Source organism: Mus pahari, chromosome 19, assembly GCF_900095145.1.
Source record: "Mus pahari chromosome 19, PAHARI_EIJ_v1.1, whole genome shotgun sequence".
Lineage (NCBI taxonomy): Eukaryota > Metazoa > Chordata > Mammalia > Rodentia > Muridae > Mus > Mus pahari.
The window spans coordinates 19,780,618-19,805,806 of NC_034608.1; the positions used below are offsets into that span (position 1 = coordinate 19,780,618).

A 25,189-nucleotide genomic window follows, 5' to 3' on the forward strand; every position below is an offset into this window, starting at 1 on the left:
AAACGTATATAGAAAAGGATTCTGATTTGTTTATAAAAGGAAAAATTGGCAATTGAGAGGAACAGACCCAACAGGAATTGTAGGGCATCATACTAATGCTGATATTATATCATTATGGGTATCAATAAAGATTGGCAAAGAGCTTATAGTAATTAACAAATATCCTAAAACCAAATGACTTCAGTTTATACAAAGTAAATGGATTCACCCCATATTGTAAAAAGAACATCAATTCCTGAAGCCCTTACATTTTATACTAATGTCAATAAGTTGGAAATGGCTGGTTATAATTCAGAAAAAAAAAAAAATAAGCAAAGTCATTCAAAGCCCATATGTTTTGATTTTTCCAGTTCAAAAATCTGAGTTCTATGACATTCTTAAGGAATTATTAGATTTTCTTGAATCTCTTCATATAGCTACTGCCCTCAATATGCAGAAAATATTTCGTATATAGAAACTGCTGAATTTACTCAGTATGACCAAAATTAGCTTCACTGTTTATTCAACTACAAAAAGTAATCATAGAGAAATCATCCATTGTATATAACACATGTCAGATTCCACACAGGCCTTCTAGCACAAGATAATGATGAAATTCCCACCTGTTGATGGGAAATGTGCTAGAAGCTTCAAATTTTCATAAGAAACACCATAATAAAACTAAAGGTCTAAAGGGGGATTTTTCTATCATTTGGCAACAAGCCAAGGAAATTATAAGAAAATGTCCTCTATTTGTCCTTTATATAACCAAACTCCATTACCTGCAGGGAGTAACCCAAAAAGTATCCAAAGAAATTAAATTTGGCAAAAGGATATGTTTCATTTTGCAGAATTTGGAAAATTAAGATATGCTTACCATACCATACTCAGGATTTCAACAGGCAGCTAGCTGCTTTAAGTTCTAAAAACTTGATTCTGTAATTGCACATTTATTTGATGTTATGGAAATTATGAGAATATACCTGGGCAGATTAAAAATGATAGTACTCCAGTATATGTCTCTAGTGAAATGAAGCAAACTTTTGCATATCATAATATGAAGCATATTGCAGTTATGCCACACAATACTATACAACGAGCCATTGTAGAGGGATCTAATTGTGCTTTAAAAGAGATGCTGAGCAAACAGGGATGGTGACAAACACTCCCAGAGATAGATTATATAATGCTTTATTAACTTCAAATTTTTTAAATGCTATTGATGAAAGACCAAGAGCAGCTGAGAGACCATGGGTTATAGAAAAAAAGTGCTGAACTAAATCAGTCTACTTATATTAAGGATGACCTAACTTGAGAATGAAAGACAGGAAATGTGTTCCACTGGGGAAGAGGTATAGTATTTAATTCAACTGGAGGGGGGGAAAAAAAGGTGGTGGATTCCATTGAAATTTATAAAAATCAGATTTGACATGGAGATACCTCATATAGATCTTCGTTGCAGACAGGAAGTGTGTATTTCTGCGTCATGCCACAGGCGCCATGTCTGCGTGGGCAGAAAACACCTTGGACTGGGTTCATACTGAAGAGCTAAACAACCTAAAATAGGGATGAGCTACAAGGAAGAACATTATTTATTAATTACACACGGGAGAACCCAACCCTCTCCCACATGTCCCATTGTCTCTGTGTGTCTCTCTCAATCTCACATTGTCTCAATGGCGCGCGGTCCGATGAGCGGAGCTGTGTTCAGAAGGCGGGTCCCATGAGTAGGCGGTGATGACATCAATGGTTGGTCCGGGCGATGAGTGGGCGTTGACAGTGGGCNGTCTGAGGACGCTGTATTCCAGTATTCCAGGAGATCTGGGGAGCAACTCTTAGCGTGTCTGCAAGGGGCGCAATACAATGCTTAGAGGTTGAGTTGCCAGCGGAGGCGGGCGAGACCCAACAAGGAAGAACGAAATCAAGAGGGCCAATAGCAGGTAACACATTTTGCTGATCCCTCTACAAGAGAACAGCGTTGAGAGCTGCTAAGATGAAAATGTCTCCAGCCAGAACTTGAGCTATTCATAAGTGGTCCGTCTCGTTGGCTACTAAATGCTCAGGACACGTCATGTCGTATATATGGAATGAGTGAGAATTTATTACAGTTTGGTTATTGTGGTGGTTTGAATAGGTTTGGCCTCCATAGACTCATGTGTGTTTGAATGCTTGGCCCACGGGGAGTGGCATTATTAGATGTGGCCTTTTGGAGTAGGTGTAGCCTTGTTGGAGAAAGTGTGTCACTGTAGGAGTGGCCTTCAAAGTATCCTCCTATGCTCAGGCTCTTCTCAGTGTGGACAAGAGCCACCTGGTTGCTTGCTGATGACAGTGCCCTTCAGGTACCATCAGATAGAGATGTAAAGCCGGCGTGGTGGCGCACGCCTTTAATCCCAGCACTTGGGAGGCAGAGGCAGGTGGATTTCTGAGTTCAAGGCCAGCCTGGTCAGTGAGTTCCAGGACAGCCAGGGCTACACAGAGAAACCCTGTCTTGGAGACAAACAAACAAACAAACAAAAAACCTCGCAGCTGTGGGAACGAAAAAGGGGCCCAGGGAAAGAGGCAGGAGGGAGGACCCACGTCCCACCAGAGTGCCACCTATGCTCTGGACAGGCAGACATGGGAGGGCTGCCAGATGCTTTCCACTCGGCCATGGGCGGGCATCCAAGCCTCTGACCCACTAGACAGTGGGGGGATGGACAAGGGGCAGCCCAACCTGGGGGCCCTGGGACCATACCCTGTAGCCCCAGGGTTATGGGAAAGAGGGAAGAGGGAAGAAGGAAGAAAGGCTCCTACACCAGTGAGAGTGAGCGTAGCGGATCTTGATGAGCAGAGACTGTATATGGTTTTAGAGATTTATTGTAGAAAGCCAGGGAGAAAGAAGGTAGAAAGAGAGAGGAAAGGCTAGAGAGAGAGAGAGTAAGAGGGAGAGTGGGAGAGGAGAGGAGAGTAAGAGAACAAAGGAGTGAGAGAGCAAGGAGGGGCCAAACAGCACCTTTTAAAGTGAGCTGCTATCTTTTCTGTTGCTAGGTAACTGGTGAGGAGTTTAGCCTGAAGGTCAGAAGCTTGGGACATTGCCTAGTCCCTAGTGACTTCTAGCCATTCTTCTCTTGTGGGGGCTGTGGGGGACGGTAACTTAGGAGCCAGAGTTCCAGGAGCATGAGGGAACGCCTACCATCCCATGTAGGTAAATTATGACCACCAGGTTCCGGGGTTCAGCATCTCAGCTCGACTGGAGACCAGCCTGTTTGTGCATAGCTCAATGCCCCACACTCAGCTCCTTCGCTGGCACCATGTCTGTCATTTTCCTGCCATGATGATAATGAACTGAACCTCTGAAACTGTTGGCCAGCCCCAGTTAAGTGTTTTCTTTATAAGAGTTCCTTTTGTCATGGTACCTCTTCAGAGCAATACAACCCAAACCAAGACAGAAGTTGGTACCAGACACTGTGGTATTATTGTGATAGGCCTGACAATGCATTTGGAGGAATGTGGATTTGAGGACTTTGGAAAGCAGTGGAATGCTTTAAGTAGGGCTTAATGGCCCGTACTAGTAGAAGCGTGGGAGACAATGGTGCTGAAGGGGATCTGAACCATGGGGTCTTGGCTCAAGAGGTTTCAGAGAATTTTAGTATGTGCACTAGAGAGAGACTGTTCTTGTGGTATTTTGGTGAAGAATGTGGCTCTCTTTTGCTCTTGTCTGAAGAGTCTGCCTGAGGCTAAGGTGAAGAGGTTATTAATTGCATTGGGAAAGGAAATCTCAAAACAGCCTAGTTTAGGCTTTGTCCTGCTCCCTCACCTATAGGGCCCCTGGGAAAGAGTTAGGTCCAAATCCAAATCCATGGCCTGCATAACAGATGTGCCTGCCTCAGATTCCTCGGGCAATAGTCTTGATGAGCGGGGGCGTCATTTTCTGTATTATTATCAGCATTTCATCCGAATTCAGGCGCATCTTCAAGCACATGTTTTCCAAGGCACACCCATGAGTGTAGGGATAATCTCTTGTGTACTGTGTTTTTCCATCACCTGTCAACAAAAGGCCCATGACCTTTAGGAAAGAGTAGAATAGAAGGTGGGACATCCAGCAGAAAGAGAGAGGGGCTCTGGGAAAGAGTCAGGTGTGGGAAGATCCCCCCTCCCCTGGACAGAGAAGTCAAATGCATGAAACTGAGGAGAGGTAACTAACCTTGTAGCAGGGATAGAATAGAATAAATGGGTTATTTAGTTGTTACGGGAAATATTTAAAAGTGGCACCATCCCATGCTATACCCAGTTACTTACTCACTGCCCTGGCAGTCTCACCACCGCAGCCTCTAGGCTAGCCCCAGCAGCGACCAGTCGCTCAGACCACCCGTAACAAGATCTGACGCCCCCTTCTGGAGTGTCTGAAGACAGCTACAGTGTACTTACATATAATAAATAAATAAATAAATAAATCTTTAAAAAAAAATGATTTGAATATAGACTCTGAACTCACCAAGTTAGGATAGATAGTTGAGTGTTTTCTCCAAAGTTGCCAATTATAGTTCGATTGGACATTATTTTTTTTAAATCTTTTTATTTTTATTTTATGTGATTTGGTGTTTTGCCTGCATTTATTTCTGTGTGAATGTGTTGGGTCCCTGGAATTGGAATTGTAGGCAAATGTGAGCTGCCATTTGGTTTCTGGAAATTGAACCTGGGTTTTCTGGAAGAGCAACCAGTTCTCTCTCTCTCTCTCTCTCTCTCTCTCTCTCTCTCTCTCTCTCTCTCTCTCTCTCTCTTTAACTGTTGGGTTGGTTTTTTGTTTTTGGTTTTTTTTTAGATTTATTTATTTATTTTATGTATGTGAGTACACTGTCGCTGTATACAGACACACCAGAAGAAGGCATCAGATTCCATTAAAGATGGTTGTGAGCCATCATGTGGTTGCTGGGAATTGAACCCATGACTTCTAGAAGAGCAGTCAGTGAGTGCTCTTAACTGCTGAGCCATCTCTCCAGACCTGGATTGGACATTATTAATGCAATTCTTACCTGATAGTTTTCATAATTGTTTCAAAAATGATCTTACTGTATATAGTTTATTGTTATAAGAAAAAAGAGACCTTTATTGGAATAAAGTGGGAGACACGGGATGCTCTCTTGTATACTGTGTGAAAACATCACCTGTCACAAAAACCAAACAAACAAACAAAAAAAAACTGATGGCGTATTAGCAAAAGGCAGGAAATAGAACATGGGAGTTCTGGAAGAGAGATTAGGACTCTAGGAAGAAAAAAAAGGACTCTGGGAAGGAGTCAGAGGTGGGAGATTCTCCCTGGACTCTGAGGAAGTCAGACATTTAAGACTGAGGAGAGGGAGCTAGACTTGTAGCTGACTTAAAATTGAGTGAGTGTGTTATTTAGGCATATAAGCTAGATGGGGACAAGCCAAAGCCTACGACCTAGGCATTTATTCACACCTAAGTCTCTGGGCCATGATTAGGGAACTGTGGTGGGTGGGGGGATGCATGGAAAAGCCCTCAGTTACAGATTTCTTCACAGGCTCGTTTGTCAATACATTTATATTATTTGTTTGTTTGCTTTTTTTGCCAATGCATTTTCGAAGCACCTTCCTGTTTCAGATGTTTACATCCTGCCAGAGTTACAGGAGTTCGTTTCACTGCAGGAGTGGTTTCTGGATGAGCTTCATCTATCCCCAATCTCACCGGGGATGTTTTTTGTTCTGTTTGGTACGACCAGGTCTCACTGTGCAGCCTTCTGTCCTGGACCTTGCTATGGCAATGAGCCTGACATAAAATCACAGATGCACCTCTACCTCCTGAATTCTGGGATCAAAGGTATGCATCACCATGGCTGGTCCACAGGATTTATTTTTATTTTATGGATGGAGATCACAAGTTTAGGAACACACCCTGGAACAGGGCACAGGGCTCAATGATAGAATCCTTGCTTAGAATCCACCAGTGATGGCTGGGGGCATGGCTAACATTTGAAAGGCCAACATCATCTCGAAAAGACTAGGGACTTGGGGAAAGGCTCAGTGGTTAAGAGTTCTTGCTGCTCTCCCAGAAGACCCAAATTGGGTTCTAAGGGGCACACAATGAGTGGCTCACAACCACCTGTAAGTCCAGTTCTGGGAACTTATGCCCCCTTCTGGTCTATGAAGGTACTACATGAAAGGTAATTTTATTTTTTTATTTTTTTATTTTATTTTATTTTATTTTATTTTATTATTATTATTATTATTATTATTATTATTATTTTTGGTTTTTCGAGACAGGGTTTCTCTGTATAGCTCTGGCTGCCGTGGGAAAAGTAAATCTTTAAAAATAAAAATAAAATTATTCCCTGATTTCTACTGGCCGTGGGGAGGTTGTAAGTTAAAGTCCGAGTTTTAGAAACAGAATAGCTCTCTGTAGCTGTGGGTGGGAGGTCAGTATCTTTTGGTGGAAATTCTAGAGCTAAACATTAGAATAACTGAACCAAAAATTCAACACTAAGCATGGTCAACAATATATTGGCAATGGAACAGAAAATGAGTGACCAAGCAAACAGCACGATAGAAATCACTAAATCTAAACCACAGAGTTTAGACTGAAAAATTATTACCAAACCAGAGGTGGTGGTGCACTCCTTTAATCCCAGCACTTGAGAGGCAGAGGCAAGCAGATCTCTGTGAGTTCAAGACCAGCCTGGTGTGCAGATCAAGTTCTATGACCCCCTACAAAGAGAAACCCACTGAGTTCCATGACAGCCAGGACTATACAGAGAAACCCTGTCTTGAAGAGCAAAATAAAAGTAGAAGCCATAATAGAGAACTGAGGGGTCAGTGAGGGCTTCGGCAGGTGGAGTACCTGCTCTGCAAACCCGATGGTCTGAGTGCAATCCCAGGAGTCCGTGCTGCAAATCCGTACTCTGATCTCCACAGGCTTGCCCCTGCCCCTGCCCCTGCCCCTGCCCCTGCCCCTGCCCCTGCCCCTGCCCCTGCCCCTGCCCCTGCCCCAGCATAGATGGGCAAATAAAGTGGTAGGGAAAGCCAGGTGTGATGGAATCCACCTGTAATCCCAGCATGTGGAGGCTGAGGCAGGAGTGAACCCATGAGTAGCCCAGACCCAGCTCTTCCCAGCTGCAGTCTGAGGATGAGTTAGGGATCTTACTCTGCCACACTCCCCTGTTATCTGGAGACATAGGCTGTCAGCAAGTCCCAAGAATCCTCTCTCTACATCTCAAAGCACTAGGGTTATAGACCTGTCCACACCCAGCTTCCAACATGGTATTACGGAATTCAAACTCAGATTCCCATGGGCTGATTCCTGTCACACCCTAGGGTTTCTCTCCAGAGGTTCTGAGTTCAATTTCCCAGCAACCACTTGGTAGCTCACAACCATCTGTAATGGGGATCTGATGCCCTCTTCTGCTGTGTCTGAAGACAGTGACAGTGTACTCATATACATGAAATAAATATATAAATATTTTAAAAATAATTTAAAAAAACACTTATTGGGCTGGTGAGATGGCTCAGTGGGTAAGAGCACCCGACTGTTCTTCAGAAGGTCTGGAGTTCAAATCCCAGCAACCACATGGTGGCTCATAACCATCCGGAACAAGATCTGATGCCCTCTTCTGGGGTGTCTGAAGATAGCTACAGTGTACTTACATAAAATAAATAAATCTTTAAAAAAAAAAAAAACAACAAAACAAACCACTTACTAATCTTCCAGAAAACCTGGATTTGTATGCCAGTACCTACATAACTCCCTGTAACTCCAGCTACAGGGTCTCTAGCTCTGTGGGCACCCATACACATGTGGCCTGGAAACACACATTCTTATTTAATTCCAGAACTCAGGAGGCAGAGGCAGAGGCGGGAGTATCTCTGAGTTCGAGGCCAGCCTGGTCTACAGAGCAAGTTTCAGGACAGCCAGGGCTACACAGAGAAACCCTGTCTTGAAAAACTGAAACCAATGAACCAAACTAACCAACCATGGGAACTGTGGGCTCAGTGACTATCCGTGCTCTAACACACAATAGCATTGATTAAAAGCGTAGTCACTGTTCCGTAAGTACTTATGGCAAATGGGGTTCTATCAAATTTCACTTAGAAAAGCTTCAAGCTCTGCTAAGTCAGTGGGAGCCATAGTAGCCATGGATGTACTGCTGAGCAGACTGCGCCAGGGTACCGACTTCTCTGGACCTCTGTCTCCTTCAGCCAAAGCCTTTCTTCTGTTTCCAGTAGGGACACTGTATCTGCTTTGAGGGCAAGGCACCCTAAGAAAAGACAAGGCACATGTATTTAAGGTGAATGTAAATTAAAGTACATTTTTTGTCTAAATTACATAATCCCCAGAACCTGTGCCGTGAATTGATCATGATTGCCCTGAGAAGTGAAGGGCTGGGGGGGACAGCTCAGTGGCTACTGGTGTCTGCTATGCAGCCACGAGGGCAGGGATTGAATACCTGCACCTGTGTGACGTGCCAGGCACGGTCTCACTCCAGTGCTGAGTGGGAGAATCCGAATTCTCACCGGGGTTTGCTGGCTGCCAGCCACACGTCCTAGGAGGCAATGTGCTTCCAGGAAACAAGGCCGAGAGTGGTAAAGAAGGACATCCGATGGTGCACATGCCGCACACAGGCACCCCCATACATAAAGATTCAAAAGAATTGTAAAGTCAGTGAAGTGGGAATTTCTGGTTTCTTTGGAGACTCAGTTGTGTTGTGTGATGGTTTTTCTGGAAACTGTCTCATGAGAGGATGTTTCTGCAGACCGAGAGGATGTTTTGGTGAGAACAGACACCGTGGTGTATTTCTGGAAGCTTTGCTGGAGTGGATGCTTGAGAGAACACGTGATGTTTGGAAAGGGTATGACTATAACCCAACAGACAGTGACAATGCTACGCGGTATTGGTTTGTCTTGCCACTGTCATAGTAATAATGACCACTCGTTGCTGGTCATCATGTGTCATGACTTCACAGAGAGAAAAGCCACCAAAGAACTCCTAGTGGTGCTCTGGTGGTTTCTTGCCACTTCCGGTGACTCAAACCAATTGGCAGAACCTTGGCTGCCGCTGCTGATTCATGTGAGCTGAGCTGCTGATGTCCTGACAATGCAGATTGGATTCATTCCAAAGAACTACTTCAAAACAGGTCCGCACTCTCCTTTGCCCTATTAACGGTTCCTTTCCACTACCTCTGGTGGGTGGTAGGTTAGAAGGAAGGTTAAAGCATTTAAGAACCCTTATTTAAAATAAGTTTGGAAAAAATATAAGCCTACACGTAAGTTTAAAAAAAAAATCAAGGCCACAGCTGTGCATGTATGACAGGACCTGTCTCTATATTTTAACCGTGTCTCTCACGCCTCCACTAAAAACCACCAGGTCCTGCTGTAGTGGATTCTCAGTCAGGAAGAAAGGGCACTGGGAGTAAGGGCATCACTGTGGCTTCAGAGCAGGAGGTGTGAGCAAGATTAGAAGGAAAGTGCAACAGCAGGAGCCAGCAGGCTTCTCCTTACCACGGGACAGAGCAGGTCTTTCCTTAATAGCAAGGCAAGCCAAGGCTTACTAAAGAGAACAAAGCTCTCTTCTTCTTCTTCTTCTTCTTCTTCTTCTTCTTTTAATTTTATTTACATTTCAAATGCTATCCCGAAAGTTCCCTATACACACACACACACACACACACACACCCGCCGCTGCCGCCCCCCAAGGGGCCTCTCTTCCCAATGATGGCCAATTAGGCCATCTTCTGCTACATATGCAGCTAGAGACACAAGCTCAGGGGGTACTGGTTAGTTCACATTGTTGTTGCACCTACAGGGTTGCAGCCCCCTTCAGCTCCTTGGGTACTTTCTCTAGCTCCTCCATTGGGGGCCCTGTGTTCCATCCAATAGCTGACTGTGAGCATCCACTTCTGTGTTTGCCAGGCACTGGCATAGCCTCACAAGAGGCCGCTATATCAGGGTCCCTTCAGCAGAATCTTGCTGGCATGTGCATTAGTATCTGGGTTTGGTGGCTGATGATGGGATGGATTCCCGGATGGGGTAGTCTCTGGATAGTCCATCCTTTCATCTTAGCTCTAAATTTTGTCTCCGTACCTATATCCTTCCATGGGTATTTTGTTCCTTATTCTAAGGAGGAATGAAATATCCACACGATAGTCATCCTTCTTGGTTTTCTTGTGTTTTGCAAAATGTATCTTAGGTATTCTAAGTTTCTGGGCTAATATCCACTTATCAGTGAGTGCATATCTAGTGACTTCTTTTGTGATTGGGTTACCTCACTAAGGATGATATGCTCTAGATACATCCATTTGCCCAAGACAAAGCTTTCTTCTTACAGACTCGAATTTCATTCATTTAGCAATAAAAGGGCAGCAGCATTTCCTTTCTCTATAGAATAGAGACTGGAGCTCATTTTTCATCCAGGATGAGTGAGTTCTTCCTGCACTGGTGTTTGATCTTTTGTTCCAAATGCATATGTAAATATAGATGTGTGTGTGTGTGTGTGTGTGTGTGTGTGTAAGTATGTAACTATGAGAATACATGCAAGCTAGCCTAATTGGTTTGAATGGAAATGTATAATGTGGAAAGCCTTTTGGGGTACCACGTGGCAGGAGTCTAACATTCGCTAAAGACAAAGAAGTGGACTTCAGACAGGGGTCTGACATTGGCCATGGCAAGGAAGTAAGCTCAGGCAGGAATCTGACAGTAGGGTAAGATAAGGAAGTAAGTTTCAGCAAGAATCTAACTTTAGGCTGAAATAGAGAAGTAGGGTAAGGCAGGAATTTTAGTCTTAGGGTGGAATTAGGCTTCAGGCAAGATTTTGGGCTTGGACGAGGAAGTGGGCTCAAGTATTTCGGTCATTATGACAAGCCCTTTTTGACAACTGCCATGGGAGTGATTTCAGGACTCTGCTTGTTGCTTTGTTAGTTCCTGGTTGTACTGCTTGCCCAAAATACTTTCATGTAATTAATATGGCATTAAAAAGTGTGTTGGAAAATAAAAATTGGTCTTCAGTCTCAGAATTGACTGGGGTCACGCTACAGTGTTGTCTGTCTTTTTTCTTTTTAATCCTCACTCCCGAGCTGGTGAACCTGTTGACTGACTGAGCGGGCTTGGTCAGTGTAAATGCACATGCATGAATCTGTATATAAAGCTATGTAAGTTTATGCATATTCACTTATGTAAAAGTTTTCCTTCTGCAAGTGTGATTCTCTTCTCCACGTTCAAAAAACGTTTTTTGCTACAGACGTCTCCCTGGTCTCACAAGGGTGGGCATCTGGACAAAGGGAAAAGGCTCTAGTAATTAATCCTTTACTTAATTAGTAATTAATCCCCCCACACTCCCGTTAGGCTACGGGTGTTGATGGCCTAAACCAGCGGCTTTTAACCCTCAGAATGAGCAAGAAAGTTTTTAGGACTTTTTAGAAGTTATCATCAGCCGTCAGTATAGTTAGAGAGCTGGAACATCTGGAGATCCTCAGTCTTTAAAGCCACACCAGAGTCCTACTCTGTGTCTAGTTTCAACCCCTCCAGGCCAGGGGCTCCAGGCAGGAACCATTAGTTAAAAACATATATACATGTATATAGAAAGAGATGTATGTAATAAGAAAGGGGGTTATTTTCCTAGTGATTCAATTTAGGAAGTGCCATTGTACTTGAACTCAAATAGTTCCCATATACATACATATTAACAAGCAGATTGACCACACTAAAAAATTCCAACAAGGCACTGAGAAATGAAGTGTGGAGACCCTCAGTTGTAATCCTAGCACTTGGGAGGTGGAAGCAGAGAGATCGGAAGTAAGAAGCCATCCTTTACTGCACAGTGAGTTTGAGGCCACCCTGGGCTACATTTTTGAGACCCTGTCTCAAAAAAAAAAAAAAAAAAAAAAAAAAAAAAAAAGGAGCTGGAGAGATGTCTCAGCCATTAATAAGAAGACTTAGAGGGGCGGAGTTCAGATCCCAACATCCATGTCAGGTGACCCACAGCCTCCTGGAACCCCTGCTCCAGGGCTCGCACTCTGTCTCTCCCTCCCCCCCACACACAGTAAGATTTTTTAAAAAGCAGATGTGATCATGTTTCTGGTGGCCAACTTTCGGGATCAAGAGACCCCAGTGATGTGAAGGAACACCCCAACAAGAAAGCATCTTTGATGCCTTGCTTGGGGCAGTGACAAGAAGGAGGCTTCCTACTGTTTTGGGAACGCGGAGGGAAAGATGCACGCAGGCTGTTTCCTGAGGGATGTGAGGGAAAGGGCCGGGCATTCTCCAAGAGTCGGGCCTGGCTTCCAGGAAGGAAAAGGAAGTCTGGGAACCAGATGGGCCCACAGCAGAAGGCGGCCAGCCATGCTGTCGCTGTTGCATTTTAACTGAGAACCATCCCAGCTACTGCCAATTTCCGACTCAAAACAACTGAGGAAACTGGCGCTGACGTCTGGGGGTGTGAGCCTCTAGTCTTAGAGGTGCCCTCACTTCCAGTCTCCGGGAGCAGACATCTGGCAGGCCAAAAAGACTTGAAAGGGACTCAGGCAGATGGAGAATGGAATCGCCTCCATGATCTGAAAGAGGATGGCAACGTAGCTCTCCAGGGGCAGGAGCGGCTTAGCTCCCGAACTACACTTCCCAGAAACCATCGGGAGCGCCCAGCTTCCGGATAGTCTTGGAATACAGAACTCTTGCTACTGCAAGGACCAAGTCCTGACCCACAGAGGAAAAAAGAAAAGAAAAAAGAAAAGAAGAGGGGAGGGGAGGGGAGGTTTGTGAGCTTCTGAACTACAACTTCCAGAAGCCCCTTCTTCTTCCGGTCACTTCATTTCCCCTCTCCCTTCACAAAATTAGTCCATGTATCCTTGGGGTTGTCAATTCCTGGAGTGTTAAGTAGTTTGTATTGCTTTTGGAGTTGATGGCAAAAAACACCTTACAAAAAGGCTCAATTTTAAAGGGATTTCAGATTTCAGTGCATCACGGCTCAAAAGGCCTGGTGGAAAAAAACTCTGGCTTGGGCGCCTATAAATACAGTTTCACATCTGGAATCTGGTCCAAGAAGCAGAGAAGGCAAGCCAGAACCAGAAGCAAAGGTCTGCCCTCGAGGACCCATTTCCAGAGTTTTAGTAACTCGGGGACAAGTCTTCAAATGCATAGAGGTGGAGAGTGGGGAGCATTTCCCAACTAACCCATACAGTGCCAAAAAAAATAAAATAATAATAATAAAATAAAATAAAATCTATGGTGTAGCGTAGAGTATCTTGTGACTGCCAGGCTAACAAAACTCAGCTTTCAGCCTATACAGTCAGAAAGGATAACTGATTCTACAAACAAAAGCGCGAGACAAAGTCCAAGATAGGACCCAACTGGACAACAAAGGTTGGGGTAAAGGACAAATATTAACCATAAAAAGACAATACCAAGTTGACTGCAGATGACAGTACTGTTTGGTCTACACTGGGGACTGGACCCAGACCCTGTCATGGTAAGAAAGTATTCTAACACTGAGCTACATCTCCAGGTCCAAAGTGGACTTTATATTTCAGCTGCTCCTGGGTTTTTATTAAGGTTGTTAGGGCTCCTGTAACAGAAACTTAGATCTCAACAGTTCCAGAAGTGTATGCCCCGTTGTACTAACAGCTATCTTTAAGTCCTTGGCACTAGGGTTATGGCAGCTCAGCAGCACCTTTTCTTTATAAGGAACTTCCACAAAGCCCTGATGGGGCCTCGTTCCCAAAGTCCTCCATGTAACACTTAAAAAAGGTCAAGGTTGCTACCCCAGCTTCCTTGTGATTAGCAGTGCCCAGAAACACTGACCTTAATGAGAGCATCTTTCTTTTTTTCTTTTTTTTTTTTTAGATTTATTATGTGTAAGTACACTGTAGCTGTCTTCAGACACTCCAGTAGAGGGCGTCAGATCTTGTTATGGGTGGTTGTGAGTCACTATGTGGTTGCTGAGATTTGAACTCTGGACCTTCGGAAGAGCAGTCGGGTGTTCTTACCCACTGAGCCATCTCACCAGCCCGCATCTTTCTTTTGAAACATGAAAAGAATTCATGAAACAGGCCAGTGAGATGGCTCAGTGGGTAAAGGTGCCACCAGCAAGCCTGCCAGCCTGAGTTTGATCCCTGGCTCCTCACAAGGTAGAAAGAGGGACTGCCTCCCAAAAGGTACCCCCTGATCTCCACACACATTCCATGCCTAATGTGTGTGCTCACACATATGCCATGACCTGCCTACACTAATGTGTGTGTTCCCACATACATACGCCATGACCTGCCTACACTAATGCGTGTGTTCCCACATACACACATACGCCATGACCTGCCTACACTAATGTGTGTGTTCCCACATACACACATATGCCATGACCTGCCTATACTAATGTGTTCCCACATACACACATATGCCATGACATGCCTACACTAATGTGTTCCCACATACACACATATGCCATGACATGCCTACACTAATGTGTGTGTTCCCACATACACACATACGCCATGACATGCCTACACTAATGTGTGTGCTACCACATACACTGACTTTTACTTTTTAAAGAATATTTATGTTGTGTGTATGAATGTTTTGCCCACATTCGCGTATGTGGGCCATATATTGGATCTTCTCAAACTTAAGGCTATGGATGGTTGTGACCCACCATATGGATGTTGGAATTAGGTTCCTTGCTCTTGTGAAGAACCCATCCCTACAGCCCCCACACTAAACTATTTTAAAATGTAATTAAGCACAAAAAAAAAGAAAAAAAGAAAAAGAAAAGAAAAAAACATCCACACAACACGTCTTTCCAAGCACTATTTTATAGAACGTTTTTCCTGAATGGATTCCTTGATGTTTTTATCATCTCTCTTGCTCTTGTAGGGTTTACCGCTGCTGTGGATTCTGTGATGAATTATAAGGTTTGACCGCCAACCAAAGCTCTTACCACACACGTCACACTTGTAAGGCTTCTCGCCCGTGTGGACTCTCTGATGGGACTGTAGCTGTGAAGAGCGACTGAAGCCTTTCCCACACACGTCACAGCTGTACGGCTTCTCGCCCGTGTGGACTCTCAAGTGGACCTGGAGATTTGAATTCAGGGTATAGCCTTTCCCACACATAGTACAAACGTAGGACTTCTCTCCCGTGTGAATGCCCTGATGGGCCTGAAGACTCGAGGGGCGACTAAATTCTTTCCCGCAGTCCACACATTTATAGGGTTTTTCTCCTGTGTGGACTCGCTGATGGATGTAGAGATTGGAGCTACAAATGAAGCTCTTCCCACACTCCCCGCACTTGTATGGTTTCTCTCCTGTGTGGACCCTCTGGTGGGACCGCAGGTGGGAACTGCGACTGAAACTCTTGCCGCAGGCATCGCATTTGAATGGCTTCTCCCCAGTGTGGAGCCTCTGGTGGTCCTGGAGGTGGGAGGCCTGACTGAAGGCACTCCCGCACGTCTCACAAATGTAAGGTCTCTCCCTAGTGTGCACTTTCAGATGGACATTAAGTGCTGACTTACAAGTGAAGACTTTTCTGCACTGCTCACAGGTGTACGGTTTCGCTGGCGTGCAGACCCTCTCATGGGTGCGCTCCTGTGGATTATGACCGAATTCCTTACGTTCTTCTCCTGTACGATCTTGATGAACGCAGCCATCTGTGCCACAAGGGGAACCTCTCCCACATTCGACACACGCACAAGCCCTCTCTCCCGAGTCTAACACTTGGTGAGAATCCGAGCTGGAAGGATCGGTAACGGCTTCTCTGTGTTGGGAGCTTTTCTGTCTAGTGTGAATCACTCCATTCTGGTCAAATGGCGCCACCTCCACACCGTCTCTCCCATGATCACTGGGGCTATACCGCTCCTTACTCTTGTATCCTCTGTGGTCAGAGCGGGGATATGGAATCCAGCTTGTAGAGTGAGTTTCCTGTTTCCTCTGGCCCGCTTCATCTCTATGGGAGACTTGGTAGTACTGACCCTTACGAGCCTGCCGCTCAGTCAGGAAAGTGTTCTGGGTTCTCAGAGTAGGAAGTGGGAGCCTTCCAGAGTAGATGGGAACATTTACTGTAGGACTCTTTATATAGTTCTCATCTATAGAAACGGGAGCAGATGGCCTTGGCCTGGACTGGCAGGGAGGCTCGCCCTGTAGTTGAGGAGTATTTACCACAGAGTCTTGACTCGTGGTTAAGTCGTCCGTGACCCACTGCCAGATCTGCCAGCAGGGAAGGGCTTCGGGTGACCCTCCACCTCGGACTGCTCCTCTCGCACTCTGACCGTTAATCCCTATGAAGACAGGTAAGGACAAGTGAAAATGTTTACACCTCGGGATTTCACACTTAGCAAAGCAAGGTGATTCTTCAGCCTACCCTGCTCATTACTAATGAAGTTTTTGGGTGTAAATGCTAACAGACCCCCCACTAGATAGCCTATTGAGGTGCCTGCTATTAAGAAACCAGAAGAACTGGAGCAACGGCTCAGCAGTCAAGAGCCCCGGCCGCTCTTCTAGAGGACCTGGTTCATTCACAGCATCTCACAACTGTAACTCCACTCCCAGGGGATATGACACCCTCTTCTGGCCCCCATGGGCCCAGGCCACATGTGGTATATATAAATACATGCAGGTAAACACTCATACACATAAATAATAATTTTAAAACTTTAAAAGAGAACTAATAAAACCCATTTCAAATCAACTACTGGTTGAATTTTTTTTTCTTTTTAAATTTATATCTCTCTCCTACTATATGACAGTGTCAACAGGAAGAAACATTTTATGGTGCTCAGTTTTCTAGGCACTACCCAGAACCATGCCTGGCACACACTCCAGCAATAAAGTGCTACAACTGCTCCAAGCACACCATCTGGACCACACACCGCCAGCAACAGGGACCCACAACAGCAAGGGCAGGGATGGGTAACAGAAGGTTTCTCACCTGAATCTTTCTCCCTCAGGGCTGCTCTCCTCATTTGAGGCTTCTCTTCTCTTTCTAAGTATGGCTTATCTCGTTTGAAAAGTTGATACTCTGTGAACATGCAAAAATCACAAATGTCAAAGGTCACGGTCCGGTGGAAATGCACTGGGGCCACCAGTGGCACCTGAAATCATCATTAGTACAACAAAAATAGTGTGTTATTATAGCCATGTTCACGCTTCCACACACATGGCCCAGGGAAGAAACAGCATTTATGATGTGACCCTTCTACACACGCGCATGTATCAGGAACAGTCTGAGTGACCTACTCTGAGCTCACGCCTACATACATCAGGCCTCTCCCCACTCACTCCGCATCCGCATGTTCCTTTCCTACAATGTGTGTCATTCTCTCTACAGAATGTTGGTATTTTCTACTGTACTGTGTTTCATTAAAAGCTGCCACTGCTGGCAAGATGGCCCAGTGCTCAGACCACTTGCTGCTCTCCCAGAGTTCTATGAGCACCTACAGCTGCCTAGCCCCAGCTTCAGGGCGTCCAATGTCCTCTTCCGGCCTCTGAGAGCTCCCACATAAAGGTGTGTCTCTCTCACATACACATAAACATAATAAAAATAAGTATCTTTTAATGATCAGTGTGGGGCTAACGAGATGGGCCAGTGGTTAAGAGTGCTTGCTGCTGTTCCAGAGGACCCCAAGTTCAGTTCCTAGTACCTACATCCTGTGGCTCATAACCATTAGTAATTCCTGTAATTCTAGCCTCAGAGGGTATATACACCTATGTGTGTATACACAGACACACACAGACACACACACACACCAAATAAAATGTGATTTTGCTGTCAGTTTTTTTTTTTTGTTTGTTTCCCAAGGCAAGGTGTTACTGTGTAGCCCTGTAGACCAGGCTGGCCTCAAACTCAGGAGATCCGCCTGCCTCAGTCTCCTGAGTGCATGTGCCACCACTGCCCAGTAATAAATTTTAAAAATAATACTATGCGGAGATAGCTTCAGTGGTTGAGAGCCATAACTGCTCTTTCAGATGACTCGGGTTCAGTTCTTAGCACTCACATGGTGGCTCACAACCATCTGTAAGTCTAGTTTCAAGGGTACCTGGCAATATACTCCTATTCATACATATAAACAAATTAATTAATAAACAAATAAATACATAAAATATCCTGAAATATCCTGTTCAGAAAAGACAAGAAATTTTCCAACTCCAAGGTCACAGGTATATGCCAGAGGGCACCTGTCCTCACCCACTGAGAGCAGGTTCCGAAAATTCTCCACCATCACATCTTGGTACAGCTTCCTCTGGGTGGAGTCCAGCAGTCTGAATTCCTCCTTAGTGAAGACCACAGCCACATCCTTGAATGTTACTGCCTCCTACAACAAGCACATTATGACCTCAATCTTACAAACAACTGCTGTTAGTAGCATCGTCCTAGTTAAAATAGTTTATCTTGAGGGAGAGGGGAAGTAAGCTTGTAAAGACTCAGGAAATTCTAAGAGGCTCCTTGAGATTCTGGGATTATACAACTCATTAGTCACAGGAACTCCCTGAAACTGACCAGATGCCCAAGGTCCATCTGGCCATGGAGTTATATGAGCAGTAAGAACTGCTTAGGGGACTCAGGTAAACAGAGTTTCCTAGAAGAGCCTCTCCTACCTATTGAGATGTCTGCAAGTCGTACATAAAGTTCTAGGAAACCCTTCCATGATGCAGCTGCCTTGGAGTCATCCGGCTCCCAGGAGTAACCCCAATAAACTCACCAACCCACCAACGTGGCCTTGGGTGGTATTGTTACTTAAGTCTGTTGTGGATTCCCTACTTGGGGTAAACAGATGTCTGACTGTGTCTCCCTAAGAGAAAAGTCAACACCAATGTCTGCTAGAGGCACAATGGCCCTGAAAAGGTGGGGGACAGTTAAAGTTACAGGGACAAACAAGCACCTGGAATATCCTCAAGTGCTTTCATACATTCTGCTTTTAAAATCATGTTTACTCACTGCACGTGTGAACTTGCATGTGCACATGTGTGTGTGACAGTGCTTGTGAAGACAGAGAATGACTTGTGGAGGTTGGTTCTCTCCTTCCACCATGTAGATCTTGGGGAATCAGACTTAGGTCATCAGGCCTGGAGGTGTGCACCTTAACCCCCGAGCCACCTTATCTGCTCTCAAATGCTTTGAGTCTCCTTACGTGAGAAAAGTCCTCTAGCTTGAGAAGAACCGTTACGTTCTGACAACAAGTAGGGTGAGCTCTACTTACCATGGGCCCGCTCGCTTTCTACCCTTCCTTCTGGGAGGTGCAGAGCCTACAAAGGCAGAAATCGGAAAATAGAAGTCTCGTCAGTGCCAGTGACCACACGGCTAACCCTTGTCAGATAGTCGGGATGACAACGGTACCACGTACGATAGGAACTCCACTCAGGAGCTCGGCACAGAACAGTGTGCCCAAACACAACAGACCAGATCTCCTTGTACTAATCTTTTGCAATTTCCTCTAAGTTTTAAACTCTAAGGAAACTTTCAGTGGTGATAATGGTAAGGATGTGTCAGAGACCAGGTCGAGAAAGCCCGGGCATCTTACATCTCGGGCATCCCGCAGCCCAGGCATCTTACACCCAGGGCATCCCGCAGCCCAGGTGTTTTCACAGTATGCAGCTAGGAGCCACATAGTTCTTTGTCAAGAGTCCTTCCCCCTCTCTCTCTGCAAGGCCACTCCTGGGAACCAGCAAGACCTAAACAGACATCAAGGACTGAGGGAGTCTTCTCACATTCCAGAGCTGCCCAGAGCTGTCACCTTGAACTGTCAGGAGGATCCGGACTCTGAGATAGGACTCTTAGATAAGCTGCCCTATGTCCCAGGGCAGTGGCGCCAAGGACCCTAGATGAATCACTGTATTAGACTTGCAAATAACTCTTCCCAATTATTTCTCTCACTGTATACCTTTGATCACTCCCCCAACCCCTCTCCAAATTGTACAAAGCCTGAACATTTCCCCTGAGTAAAGAAGACTATGACACACATGCATGGTCTCCCTCTCTTTTGTCCCATTTCCTCTCTAGGTTTGGAATCCCCCTTGAGGACCATGGAATAACCTTGCCCCGCAGGACGGGACAAGGATGGTAAGCATGGAAATAGCATCTAATGCTAATTCACTGTAAGGGGCACTGGGCAGGCGTCCCACTCCTGATGGGAGTATGCTAGTACACGGAAAGCAATAAATCCACTCGCAGGAGTCTCCTATAAGAAGCATGTCAAGAACACACCATTGCCTCACACCGTTGCTTGGGATTTTTAGCAGCTGTGACTGTTGACAATATTCATTAAGCAAGGTGGTGGTGGGGGAAACCACAGTGCTGTGAGTACAGGGTACCCTGCTCCATTTTATCTGTGCCAGGTGGCATGGTGACCCTTCATAGCCTGAATTTTGAGACAAGACTTCCATGAACTGTTTACATGTGACCTGTGTGGGAGTCACCTGGATCTCACTGGGATGCAGACTTCAGGGATGTATATGCAGAGCCTGTCCCAGGAGAGGAAATTCCCTCTGCTGGTCCACGGTGAGTTTCTGAACTGCTGCAGGGGACAGCCAGTCCCAAGGAACACAGGCACCATTCAAAAGAAACTTACCCAAGAAAACCTGACAGAACCAAGCTAAAAGAGCCATTGTTCCATTTGCATACTAAAGTAGTAACAGGTTTTTGTTTTGTTTTGTTTTTACATGATCTGTAATTTTGGACATCTCCATGTCTATAATATTTTTTTTAAAAAATGGTTATTTGGAAATACTAGAATTGGTGAAAACAAATTTTTAAAAAAACCTAATACCAGGGACTGGGGAGATGGCTTGGGGCTTGGTTGGTAAAGAGCTTGCTGGGCATCCCAAGGGCACATTTTACGTGAAAATTGAGGGGTTGGGGAGGAGGGGGCTGCATGCCAGTGGCACACATCTGTCAAGCCAGTTCTGGGAAGGCAGATAATGGTATCTCTCCTGCTTCTTGGTCAGCTGGCCTCACCTAATTAAGCAATCTCGAAGTCCATAAGGGGGGATTTGGTGGGTACCACCAAGCCCGAGTTTGGTCCTCAGGATCCACAGGGTAGAAGATGGGCAGCATCTCCCCAGCACAGTCTTCTAATCGCCACACCCACACCGCAACTCACGTTCCCCACCCCCACATAAATGCCTGAGGTTGACCTCCGGCATCCATACACATACACATACACACATACACACACACACACACACACACACACACACATGTACACACACACAGGTCTCAACAAATGTACAAAGCCTGCTGTCAATCCCCGTGAGCCAATGCTAACCTATATTCTGGGGAAAAAAATTCCTTTACCCTCTCATATAGTGCCAAGGCTTAGAAACCCCTGCTTGTGGGTTTTTTTTCCCTTTATCCACCCTTTCACCTAGTGCTGGAGTGAGGGTCACTCTCTTTCCTGTTCCATCAGGAAGGTTTGTGGCCCAAGCTCGAGCTAGGACAAGTATGCTCATGTGCTTGATTCCAAGTTGTGGTACCTGGTGGTCTCTTTGGGGTTTCTGCAATCCGGGCACAACACTCTGGATAGACTAACCTCTAATTACAGTCATTCCCAGGTGTACAACCCACACATCCTCCAGCGTCAGCCAATCTTAGTCACACATGGCTTCCAGCACTGCTTTTTGAGAAGTCAGGGCTGCAGGGAAACCAAAAATTGTAAAATTCTAAAACTCCCTACATCACATCTCACAGTTCCTGCCCCAGTACCTGCTGCAAGCAGCCAGCTCCTTCCTATAAAGGTCATAGGTGGGTCACAGCGGTGACTAGCTAGCTGACTCACAGAGGCCAAGAACTGGATGGAGTATTAGTGTGAGACCTGCATGCCAGGCAGTTTTGAGCGGTTCACCGTCCTTTTTTTTCCCCCCTCCAAGTATGCTACTAGGAAGGTCTAATGTCTGTCTTTTGCAGAACACCCAGGATATGCACAGAGAGATAAGCTAGGGCGGCGGGAACAGAAGCAGAGCCGGCTGTGGGGTGGAGAAGGTGGGTTGCGGGCCTGGAGGGAAGCCGCGGGAGCTGCAAGTAGAAGAGGGGCTGCAGAAGGGGGGAGGTGGCTGCGGGCGGAGAGAGGGGGGCTGCAGGAGGGAGGTGGCTGCAGGAGGGAGGGAGACGACAGGAAGGGAGAGGGGGCTGCAGGGGAAGCGGGACTGCGGGGAGGGAGAGGGAAGCTATAGAGGGGAGAGGGAAACTGCAGACAGGGAGGGGTGCTGCAGGCGGGAAGAAGGGGGCTGAGCGCTGGGAGAGAGGGTTGCTAGAAAGGGCTGCAGGATCAGAGAGGGAGATTGAGGCAGAAGGGGGCTGCGGGCAGAAGAGGAGGCCACAGGAGGGGAGGAGAGCTGCAGGCAGGGAGAGGGGGCACAGCAGAAGACGCTCGCTCGCCCGCCGAGGGCCTGCAGGCACCCGGACGCTCCCCCCGGAGCTCGCCGCGGCTCCCTACCTTTCAAACCTCGCTCCTTCCCTCTCGCCCGAGACGCCAATTGCTGTCGATCTCAGAAGCATCTAGGGGGTCATTGTGGAGGTTCCTGGCTAAAATAACTCAAATCCAGGGGGACCGATGGCTAACGGGCTAGCCCGACCGAGGCCGACGAGTTCCCAGAATTCCGCGTGGAGAAGCTGTGCGTGACGCTCGGCTCCGTGGTAACGGAAGTGAGGATGCAGAGGCGCGGGTGGCCCCGTCCTGAAGGTAGGGGAGGAGCCCCGCCCTCCCGTATTGGATTTCCCTGTTGTTTTTCATTTCCCGTACTCCCTAAGAAAACCTTGGGCAACAGCGTCTTTACATTGGAGGACGTAAACGCTTTGGCGCTGGAGAGACGACGCGGCGCGGAGAGCGCTGCTCTTACGGAGGCACCGGCTGCTAAGAGCAGAGCTCAAAACCGTAGTCGCTCCAGCCCCGGAGGACGGGTCGCTCTCTCGTGGCGTCCTCGAGCACTGCACGTACGTGGTGCACAGACAAAACATGCAGAGAAAATATCCACATTAAAAAAAAAAAACTTTAAAAAATTAAAATAAAAAAATAAACTATGTATTGGTGCGTTCACGCATGCGTGGGGGGCATGCATGCTACAGCGCAAATGAGGGACTCATAGGACAGCGGTCAGGAGTCAATCCCCTTGCACTCACTATGTGGGTGCAGGGGACCGAACTCAGGTTGGCAGGCTGGGTAAGAGGAGTGTTTGCCTGCTGAACCACCTTGCCAGCCCTTGAAAACTCTTAAAGGCCCAGCACAAGAACCAACTTTTAAAAAGGAGTGAAGACTCAAACATGATTCAGCAATTTCAATAGAAATATGAATAGCAAACATGGACGTGCTTATCTTTAGAATTTTTTTTAAAGAAATGAATATAGGCAAATAAACTTGTAGGGGGGGGGAGATGCTAACATGTGAGAACTGAACTATCACATGTTGATGGCAAGAATACAAAATGGACAGTTGTGTATTTTTTTTAAACAGTCCTTCTCCCAGCTTTCCCCATTCTAACAGCTCCAAGCTATAACAACTGTTCTAGCTTGCCCCGCTCAGTTCAGCTTGTCCTGGCTCAACTGAGTTCCTTCTGTCCCAACTGCCTTCTCCTCTACCCCGCCCCTTTGCTTCCCCTAGCTCTGCCAAAGCTGGCTTTCTTCTGTGGTCTCCTGAAGTTACTCAGCTCCTGCTTCTTCTTTACAAGAAATGATGGATGCTGCTGCCTATACAGTGAGCTTGCCTTTATTTCACCGGCTTGTTTCCTCATCATTTTCTTTTCATTCAACTAATCTCCGTGTTTATTTCATTGACTTTAGATTCAAGTTGAAGACAGTCACTGGGGCCCATTGCTGGCTCAGAAAACACTTTTGGCATACAAATAGATTAATTAACTAATTAATTAAAAAATTAATTCCTTTTTCTTGCTTTCTAATTCTTTTGGAAAAATTTTTAAAAAGATTTATTTATTTTATGTATATGAGTACACTGTCACTGTCTTCAGACCCACCAAAAGAGGGCATCAGATTCCATTACAGATGGTTGTGAGCCACCATGTGGTTGCTGGGAATTGAACTCAGGACCTCTGGAAGAGCAGCCAGTGCTCTTAACCACTGAGCCATCTATCTCTCCAGCCCTCTTTTGGAAAAATTTCAGTGACCATATATGAATTAAATTTTGTCTCCTCCTTTAGCCTCTTCATGAAACTCCACGCTTTGCATCCACTGCAGCAGGCAGGCAGACTGAATAAAAATTTTCAAGTGGCTGCCCTTCTCAAGGCTGACTTAACAGTTTACTGAAGGCATATGATGTCTTAGGCACTGCTTGTGAATACAGGTACACAATGTAGATAATAAAGTTCAAACATGTACTATTAATCGGGAAGAAATGTATTTTGAAACAATTTTAATAAGTGATAATTTATTAACCATAAAACCTATTTTGCATAGTAGTGCCGTGGAACCCTTTCTGTGAGGGGAGTAATGAGGATGGTCCAAATCATGCAGAGACACGCAACATAGTCTGCAGCTGAACGAGCTTGCTGCTTCAGCACTGAAGACTGAGAATAGGAAAGTGCTGTGAGCAACGCTTCAGGAAGAGCAGAAAGCATGTGGACAGTAGAAAGCCGTGCAATTTGTCACAGACGACAACTGCTGGCCCTGAGCAGAAAGGCTTCAAGCAGCGCCCGTGGGCCCTGTGGGTGGTGACAGTGACGTATATGGTTCACACTGTGTGTTCTGAGGAAGGCTGCAGTGAAGTCACACAGTTGCATCATGGGTAAGAGCTGCCAGAAGCCCCTAGGATTTATTACCTGCTGAATTCTGAGGTTTTGGTCACTGGAAATGCAGAAAGCTTGTAACATTCCTAAATATCTTGTGACTGTCACTTACGGTAATGAAGCCCCACCTGGTTTTGCAAACAGCAACATAAGAAAGTTGCTCCTGCAGAAGAGATCTGGTTCCTTCCTTTGAGATACCTCCAGGTCACACGCAACTTTCCCCCGGTTACTGGCTCTATGTGTTAAAGGTCAAGGTCCTGACTGAAGTCTACATGGCTGCAACTTACAAGGCTTCTCTGCTGTGGTCTCCCAAGCATCGAAATGCATCCTGTTCCAGTCAAAATACTGATACTACAACTCCCTTGAGAACTCTAAGAGTTGGGACCTTTCAGCTTCCATTTGAAATACCGAACTATAAGACATTATAGAGTTTGTTTCCCCCGTGAGCCTTTTTGTTTGTTTGTTTGTTTGGTTTTTCGAGACAGGGTTTCTCTGTGTAGCCCTGGCTGTCCTGGAACTCAC

At 45.9% G+C, this 25,189-nt stretch overlaps 1 protein-coding gene across 1 annotated transcript; it reads right to left on the bottom strand.

Moving 5' to 3' along the window:
* Positions 1–14,752: 14,752 nt before the first annotated feature.
* LOC110337150 (zinc finger protein 226-like) lies at positions 14,753–22,519 on the bottom strand. The gene is made up of 5 exons (XM_021219907.2): positions 22,369–22,519; positions 19,138–19,183; positions 18,126–18,252; positions 16,869–16,958; positions 14,753–16,218 (listed from the first exon to the last, which is right to left on the bottom strand). The coding sequence occupies exons 2-5, from the start codon at positions 19,138–19,140 to the stop codon at positions 14,753–14,755; spliced, it is 1,686 nt and encodes a 561-aa protein (XP_021075566.1). The 5' UTR covers positions 19,141–19,183; positions 22,369–22,519.
* Positions 22,520–25,189: the final 2,670 nt, after the last annotated feature.

Excerpts from the sequence above, each read along its gene's own strand:
- LOC110337150 (XM_021219907.2), bottom strand. Across the intron at positions 16,959-18,125 it reads TCGGAACCTGCTCTCAGTGG|AGTATCAACTTTTCAAACGA; the intron begins GTGAGGACAGGT and ends GCATGTTCACAG. Across the intron at positions 16,219-16,868 it reads CCTGAGGGAGAAAGATTCAG|GGATTAACGGTCAGAGTGCG; the intron begins GTGAGAAACCTT and ends CTGTCTTCATAG.